At 41.8% G+C, this 9,270-nt stretch overlaps 1 protein-coding gene across 2 annotated transcripts in view; it reads right to left on the reverse strand.

Annotated features, from left to right (window-relative positions):
• Positions 1-664: 664 nt before the first annotated feature.
• Positions 665-9,270, reverse strand: part of LOC123977037 (inactive phospholipase C-like protein 2) — a 25,424-nt gene continuing 16,818 nt past the window's right edge. For both annotated transcript variants that reach the window (XM_046059492.1, XM_046059493.1), the window contains exons 10-12: positions 7,026-7,101; positions 2,104-2,213; positions 665-1,927 (exon numbers count right to left, since the gene is read on the reverse strand). In XM_046059492.1, the coding sequence (XP_045915448.1) occupies positions 1,745-1,927; positions 2,104-2,213; positions 7,026-7,101 (369 nt within the window). In that variant the 3' untranslated portion in view covers positions 665-1,744. The remainder of the gene's footprint in view (positions 1,928-2,103; positions 2,214-7,025; positions 7,102-9,270) is intronic.

Below are 9,270 nucleotides of genomic sequence, written 5' to 3' on the forward strand. Positions count from 1 at the left end.
CATTTGCTAATTGGCAAGAAACCCAAAGGCTTGAGGCTGTTGGGAATGTCATTACTTTTTCAGGTGTTCTACTGATAAACCAAAGTATTGGACATTTTGAAGTTTTGATCTGATGATGGCGCTAGAGGAAATGTTTTACACCATCTGTCTGTAGCAAATTTCATGGAAATTCAGTAGGATTCATCCTGTGTGGACTAAGAATGAACTTGTATGTCAGTTCATCCAACATGGAAAGGAAAGGAAAGGAAGGAAATTTGAACATCTACAACTATGGCAACAAGGAAAACTATCTGTTGATGAAGAGCACGTGATATGATTAAAAGCTCCAGACCAGCTACAAAATGGACCTCGAGGTAAGATTGTTTTCTCAAAGTTGTAGGTGTAAGCAGAAATGGTTGGTGTTAAGTGGAATGGAAGGTGTTATGGTAGCCTATTAATTATAGATAAGATGTGCATTAAAACAGACTTTGAACCATGATCTTTTAACCCTGATTTAGAGGCTCTAATCCACTGCACAATACACTGCCATAGGTCTGTTTTCCTTGCACAGTAAATAAGCATCCCAGCTGTCATCTCTGCACTCTGCAGAACTTGCGTTATGTGTCTGTATGAATTAATGCACATCAAAGAAAAGCTCTTGCAGCAACAGACATGTGAGCATCAGTGATTTAAAAACTAGTTTATTTCCATCCCGACTGAAAGAAGGTAATCATGAACTGCCACGGTGTTGAACGGGGTTGAGCCTCATCTACTGCACCAATAACATCCATCTGGAATGTTTTCATTCAGGATCAATAACTTATGTAAAATATGCTTTACAGCAAAAGGATAGATTACATATTAAAATACTGTACAGTGTTCTTCACACAAAGCACTTCCAATTTAACAGTTTTTCTTCTCTAGAGACAGACAGCTACAGGTCTGGAGTTGATCATTATGGCGGTTAACAGTGGTTTAATTAGCACAAAGGGTTTCAGGAAAATACAAAAATATAGAATACTGTATGTGAGACAACAGTGTTTGGAGGATTAAAAGCAGCAATCCAGGACTTACAAATGCTTAATGGAAACAAGCTGGAGTGGTGTAAAGGAGCTGTACTGGTGCGACATATTGTTAAAAGATACTGATACCTACTTATCTCCCATTTAAATAATCAAGAAAGTGTGTTTCATTTAAACACACCCTAACTGAATCCTTACTTGATATTGTTAGACAGTAGCTTTTTGATGCACAAGCCACTAACAAGGAGGAGGCAGTTTTTCAAAAGTATCTTTTTACTGAGATTTGAGTCATCCCAGACTGTGCCAGAAAAAAAAAAAAACAAATTTCCCCTTCCCCTTCAAGACACATTGCACATAAGAAGAGGTTAATAGACACTTGTTATATTTACAGCTTAATACAGTACAAACTGAGCCTTGGCTTCAAATCTAACAACATTCATCTCCCCAGCGTCAATTATTTTCTTTGTCCTCTCAGCAGTGCTCTGACTTCTGCAGCTCTCGAGTGTTAACTGCAGCAGGTGGGTGGACGGTGGCTACACTTTGAAGACTTTTACATTCATCAACTCTTCTATTCTTTCCTGTTAACACATTACTTGCTGTAGCTCTCTCACAGCATTTTGAAAGTCTGCCACTACGGCGGAGTAAGATGTTGGAACACTTTTAACGAAATGAAAAGGATTTGTCACAGCAGCTATGATGGCAATTTGGTCGTGGGGTCTTTTATTTGTTGGGTCATTTGCTTGCTACGCTGAGGGTCCTCTAGCACCCGTGGTGGGTTTGTCATCCTGACCTCGTCGTGTTTGGGAGCGGACTCTTCTCACTCCTAGGCTCTCCTTGGTGAGGTTTCCAGTCAAGGCAGCATCGTGGACCTGCTTCATATTCTCCTGGACTTCAGCTTTGGCATGCTTCAGCAGGTCAGCCTGACCCTGAGAGAGTAAAAGGGGGAAAAAGGGAAAGCAAGGAGAGATGCGGACAGAGGTTACAAGTGGAGGGAGGGAGGTTGAAAGAGAGCAACAAATGAGCCACTAGCTAGAGGCCAAAGCATGTTGTAATGGTCAACCCCTTTAGGCTGTTTGGGTTTTTGTGAGTGTGTGTTTCTGACCTTAAGGATAGTGATGTTCCAGCTGAAACTCTCCAGCGCTCGACTGACCTTGCGACCTTTTAGCCCCTCCTTTGCTGCCAGACTCTGCAGCTTCTCGTGAAACTCCATGGCTAGAGCAGAGAAACACACACACAACTATTAGATTAGAGGACACATTCAAAGATCAACCTGTAGAATTACAGTATAGCTGCATTAATTGGTCAACTTGTCTGAAAACAGACAACTAAATCATCCATGTTTCCTGTAAAGATGGAATTGTATAATTATTTAAATTTTTAATTGCAAAAAAAAACATATTTAGCCATGTTAGCAGTGTGGCTCTAAGGATGGCATTGTCATTCGCTCGGTTCAGACTTATATACCTCACCAACCACCACAGAACTGTCACTCAAACTTGCCTTTCTACCAGACTTTAATTACATTCCCTTGAATACATTACGTCACCATATCTGACCAATGATCTGCCCGCTTTCCTCAAACCAATAGTTCTGAGAGTTTGCATCATCAACCTGCAGGCTTTACTCCACCACCACCAGCATCTAGACTCTGGGGAATCCTGTCCTATCTCCTGTCTTCAACAGGACTGCACTTAATGAAAATGCTTCACATCAATGGGATCTTATCGGCGCAGTCTTTCTACAGTGCCGTCCTCAGTAAATATTGTTATGCACTGCTAATTAAACTCTGCTTATTGAAATACAGACTGGAGTCACACAAGAGGACAAAGAAAGTCAAAACCTTTGTAGTCCTCTTACTTTGCCATATATGTATATTATATTTCACAGAAAGAGAAGAAGAAACAAAAAAAGAGCAATGAGAAAGGCGAAGGAATGATGTAGAGTGGATGGGAAAATCTGAGAGACAGCTGGAGAAAGATACAGAGAGAGAAAAAGAGAGAGAGCGTCATAGAAGTCAGGCCGCCGGTTAGTTAGAGTACGTGCAATGAGTTGTGTTGTGTGGCTGGCTTCAACTGACTGCCCCGGGCCACTGTCCACTGTTACCATGGAAACCCGGATGTGGGTTAACACGAGACACACATCACCGTGAGCCATCAACGAGAGCCCAGACATTAAACATGCCAAGCTGTGAATCACAGGATCACACACACACTGAGAAAAGAGTAAACAGATTGGATGAGTATATTTTACCAATTCCTCACACATAATCCCTCTTTGTCACTAAACGTCTGCAAACATGGACACACACCTGCACACACATACGTTGTCAGTCACTGCTCCACATTCACACCCACCCACAGAAGTTGCCTGAATAATAACCTTTACTGCACGGTTGCTAGGCAACTCAAACCTACTAGCAAATGTAGCGTGTGTGTGTGTGTTTATTTCCTTGTGAAACCAAGCGAAGCCAATGGAGGGAACATTATTTCCAAGCCAATACTGGGACAATGTACATACCCAGACAAACACACACAGAATCCGGGTGCTGACCCAGAGGCCAAAATAACCTTCAGGGCCAGCCTAGCAGGAATGGCGTCACCTTCACTTCCCGCTATCTGAATTGTGAGCAGGTGTAATGGGAAAATAGATACCCCACAGATCTGACTTCCAGCCTGATGTCATCAAAGGAGCTTTATGTAAGAATTTTTGTTTAAAACATTCAAAACTGAACTAAAATGATTAACAGAATATAAAGAAATACAGTTGACATCATGTCAAAGATGTTTATGCATTGGGTTGCAGAGAAATCTCCTGAAGTTAGCATTACTAGCTAGCCAAAGCCTGTCGTGTCTCGTAATACCACTTTGTACCTCAGGAGGCAATAGTGAGTCACTGTGGCATCCAGTCTGCCCTCAGTCAAACATGTGAGGACAAAAAAGCAGCACTGCCCCAAGGGCAAGAAACCATGTTTGGCGCAAAGAAAAATGATAGAAACAGAAGCAAAACAAGAGTTAACGTTGGCATAGAGTGGTAAGTAAACAGCTGTTAATGCTAACGTTGGCTATTTAGCAATATCTAATAAAAGTATAGCTAATTGTATAATGTTACTGGCAGTGTTAATATGTTTGCTAAGTTAGCTGTTTGTTGAAAAGAAAGAAAGATATACGGGAGAGACTGTGCATTTTCTTGTTCTTACAAAAGTGGTGGAGACCCCAACTTTCTGTTGATATGCTGCCCCCAGTTTGCAGTATAAATTCGAAAGGTCCGTACCAATTCTTACACATAGCTCCTTTAAGAAACAACCAGGCATATGTATTTATTAGTATCATCATTCACCACCAACTGAGGTTCTTAAAGGGTCAGTTCACCCAAATTACAAAAACAATAACATACAGATAGGTGACAACATAAAGTATCCAACATAAAGTGTCATGAGGTATTGGACCATCACTAGCCAGCAAAACAGCTTTAATGATCCTTGGCATAGACTCTACGAGTCTCTGAAGGTGGGATATTTTATCAAAAGATATTCCCTTATTTGGTGTTTTGATGATGGTGGTGGAGACCACTGTCTGATACATTGCTCCAGCATCTCCTAAAGGTTCTCAATTGGTTTGTGATCCAGTGGGTGTTAAGGCCACTTTCTTTTCTTTTCATATGATTCATCATTTTCTTACTAATCAAACCATTCAGTAACTCTTCGTGCCCTGTATGGAAGCATGTCCATTATGTTTATGTATTTATTCTGGGGCTTTTTTAATTTGTCACAATGCTGTCTATATGTTGGCTATTGAGGGAATTTCAAAACGGTGTAACCAAATTGTCCAACGGAGTTTATTTTGAGTAATAGCCGATTTTAAGGGATACTTATTTAAAATGTTTGTTGATCATTTATCTATAAAACAACATTGGTTGATATGTAATTTTCAGATTTTTTTTTAACTCTGCCCAGCATTTAAGCTCCCTTCTCTGAAGTGAGGTGAATGAAATTATATTTGTGGTGATTGAAAAATTAAACAGAAATATCTTTTTCCAGAAACTGTGATGAATAAACCAAACTCTCACCTGATTTTGAACTGCTGGAACTACTTTCTACCAAAGAAATAGTTCCACAGTGTGCTCTGTGCTTTATCCAGAGCAGTGAGGACATTTTTCTGGAATGGCTGAAACATTTTAAGTAACACGTCCTGAAAATCTTGTTTTTGTTCACCTCCAGTGGTTTAACTTCCCACTTTACTGCAGTGAGAGAGAGGGCAGCAAAACAGGTGATACAGAGACAGATATCTCAAAAGCTGGCCAAATAAAACTAAAACTATCTGGATTGCTATATACTACCAGAAGTAAGTGAGGATATAAGTGATTTTTACATTTTTGAATCAGCCCTTTAACACACTGACACATTCTGACACTCTCTCTTCTCCCATGGTGTTCTTGTCTTCCTTTCTGCATGGCCTCTAGCTATTGATCTCTGCCACTCGTCTTTCCACGGCTTTCTTCTCCCTCTCCGTTTCATCCCTCAGCTCTGATGTAACTTCCAGACATCCATCTCTGCCACCAGCCGTCCTTTGGCTCCCTCTGAGTGACCTGTTTATGCCTTCTGGCTGCCCACCCCTTCTTCCAAGACTGAGAGGTAGACCTCCGCCTTGGGATCACCTGATCGTCATCTTTAATCTTTACACACAGGAAGATCTTTGTTCATAAGACCGGGCCTTGGGCTCTGCAGCAGCTCTTTCTCAGATTGTATCAGAACGTGCTGGCACCAGGTCGATAGCGCAGGGCTAAACTATCACACCTTCAAATCTGAATGTATTTACTAATACTACAAGTGACCACACATGAAATAATAAGACTCTATGAGAGAGTATAATATGGTTACACATTGTCTCAGCAGCAGCTGGCCTCCGCTGCAGTCCAAGCTGCAAAATGAATGAGTCTGCCAGAGATGAAAACAACATTCATCTCTATTGGAGAACAGCCCCAAATGAACCATCATCTTCCTCTTAAAATATTCAGGTTTATCTTAAAGTCATTTCTGTCATTTCCTCTTTTCTATTCACACCTCTCTCAAGATTGTTATTGAGTTTGTGTGCATTTCAACCCTCAAAACTCTCATGAAACCCATAGATGCTTAAATATATGTCCAAAGAGTATTTTTTTTAATAAAAGCCTATGATGCCTATATCTGCAGCTTTTTTAAATCCAGCACTTAGAGAATAATATAAATAACGTGAATGTGTTTATATATTTGCTCCAAGTCACTGGGTAAGACTTTCAAATGCCAATTATAGTGTCTCCTGGGTGACAGCAGAAGACTGAATCGGGGTTAGGAAGGGGGTGTGGGTAAACTGTGTGTGATTGTTGGTGTGTTTGTGGGGTTGTTTTTTGCCACTATGACGACAGTCATTGGCTGAGAAATGTTGGATGACCGAAGGGACCCGGCTGATGTAAACAAAATTCTGCCAAAGATCACAGAAATTATATCAGCGGGTCAGATATGGTGCCCTTCCCTTAGGGGACTGGACAGTGATGATCATGGGAGCTGTGCCAATATAAACCCCCTAAATCCAAAACATACAGATGAACAGAGCCAGGAGAGGAGAGGGAGCAGAGACGAGAAGCAAATAAAGAGGATACCAGAAAAAGAAACGAGAGGAGATCATCAGAGGAAAACAGGAATGGAAAGAAAGGAACAGAAAGGAAAATAAATGGACAGGGGAGGAAGGACAAGGAAATAGGATACAAGGATAGAATACGATAAGGACAAGGATAGGATATGAGAGAATAGAGGGAATGAGAGTAGAGGAGAGAGCATAAGAGGAATGGAAAGGAAATGAAAGGAGTTAAGTTAATGACAAAAGCAGCTACTGCAGTGTGGATAAGAGCACTGTTGAAGAGGCTGTGTGGGAGTTGTCGTGAGAGGACTAGGAACATGGGCATTGCTTGCTTTCTACTCATTTCATATCCTAACACACGCTCTACATAGCAGCATCTCATATACACACTGAGACACACACGCCTACACACCCATTGTCTGTATATGCAGGATCCTGTCGTAGATTCTATCGGAGAGCTCGATCACTGCTCTGCTCGCCTGGACCATCTGCAGACAGGGAAACATCCATTAGCATGAAACACACAGACAGACACATACACACACACATAAAGTTGTAGTTCGTCACAAACCATGTTTTGGTTGTTTTTTTTTACATTGGTGTAAATCACATGGGAGGTGAACATTTACAGTTTTTACAATTAAAACACTATTGTGAATGATGTTTTGCAAATGTTGATGGTTGTTCAAATGATGGAAGTAGCCAACTGAGTTCACTCTTTAGCCAGTTCCACTACAAAATGCACAGTAGACACATCAGCCACAACATTATGACCACTTACACTTGAAGTGAATAACACTAATTACTTCGTTACCATGGCACCTGTCAATGGGTGTGGTATATTATGAGGCGAGTCAACATTGTGACTGGGTCAGAGCATCTCCAAAACTGCAGCTCTTGTGGGGTGTTCAGAGTCTGCTGTGGTCAGCGCCTATCAAAACTGGTCCAAGGAAGGAAAAGCGGTGAACTGGCAACAGGGTCATGGGGGGGCCAAGGATCATTGTGTGGTCTGATCCAACAGATGAGCTACTGTAGGTCAAATTGCTGACAAAGTTAATGCTGGTTCTGACAGAAAAGTGTCACAACACACAGTTCATCGCAGATTGTTGCAATGTGGCTGGGTAGCCACAGACCAGTCAATGCCCATGCTGATCCCTGTCCACTGCTGATAGCACCTACTATTGGCACGTGAGCATCAGAACTAAATGACAGAGCAATGACAGAAGGTGGCCTGGTCTGATGAATCACGTTTTGGCCGGGTGAGTGTGCATCGGTTACCTTGGGGAACACATGGCACCAGGATGCACTATGGAAAGAAGGCAAGCCGGCGTGGCTGTGTGATGTTTTGGGCAATGTTCTACTGGGAAACCTTGGGTCCTGCCAATCATGTGGATGGTATTTTGACACGTACCACCTACCTAAGCATTGTTACAAACCATGTACACCCTTACAGGGAAACGGTATTCCCCGATGGCAGTGCCATCTTTCAGCAGGATAATGCGCCCTGCCATAAAGTAAAAATGGTTCAGGAAAGATTTGAGGAACACAACAACAAGTTCAAGGTGTTCACTTGACATTTGAGCAGCCATGGTATGTCAAATCCATGGAGACCCCACCTCGCAACTTAAAGGACTTGAAGAATCTGCTGCTAATGTCTTTTTACCAGTCACCACAGAACACCTCCAGAGGTCTAGGGGAGTCTACTTCTTGACAGGTCAGGACTGTTTTGGAGGCAAAAGGGGGACCTACAGATTATTAGGCAGGTTTTCATAATGTTATGGCTGATTGGTGTACATATAAACATGTGCATGTGAAGACACCCACAGAAACTAATGTGACTAATGACCACACACAGACACACACATGAATGACATGGGTAGCTTCTGCCTGATTAATTCTGCACGTCCTCTCACAAACCCTGCTGGGATGTGACCCCTCTGTGGTGAAAAAAATGCTGTTTGACAAATAAGGGATTAACTACAGTACTACTTTGACCAAATCAAATTCAACACACACACAGACAGAAAGACAGACACACACACACACACACACACACACACACACACACACACACTCTCATCCCCATTTCCTGTCTCTGTTGTTTGCCTCTCCCTCCAGGCATCAGGATTGAGGTGTGGAATCTATTTAGCAGAACAACATTCATATCTATGCTAATGGTATTCAACTCTGATCCGCTTGGCTGGAAACGGAAGTGGCAAAACCCTCACACACAGAGAGACACACACAAACACACAACATGCACATTCTTACTTACACACTAAGACACAAATACGCAGTCACATATCTGTGCAGTTGCTTGTTGCATAGCAGTGACAAACAACTATAGTTAAATTAAAGTGTCACAGTTTATACAGCGAAACATTAATCATAACTTAATAAGACTAGAAACAGATCCATTTATCTCCCCTACTGTTTCTGTTTCTGAGTTTCTCCCTCCCTCACTTACAATGCACATAGACTCGCACACATCACATATGCCCTCTGGATAGGATCTCTAAATTGGCAATTCATACTGACTGTCCATCATCCTACCCAAGAGACTCCTGGGGAATATTTAATATGAAACATGAGGAAGTGCACTTTGAGCAAATATCAATTTGAAAAGTATTGCAGCAGCCAGGCAGGTGGCAAAAAAA

The sequence above is a fragment of the Micropterus dolomieu genome, linkage group LG09 (genome assembly GCF_021292245.1).
Source record: "Micropterus dolomieu isolate WLL.071019.BEF.003 ecotype Adirondacks linkage group LG09, ASM2129224v1, whole genome shotgun sequence".
Taxonomy (NCBI): domain Eukaryota; kingdom Metazoa; phylum Chordata; class Actinopteri; order Centrarchiformes; family Centrarchidae; genus Micropterus; species Micropterus dolomieu.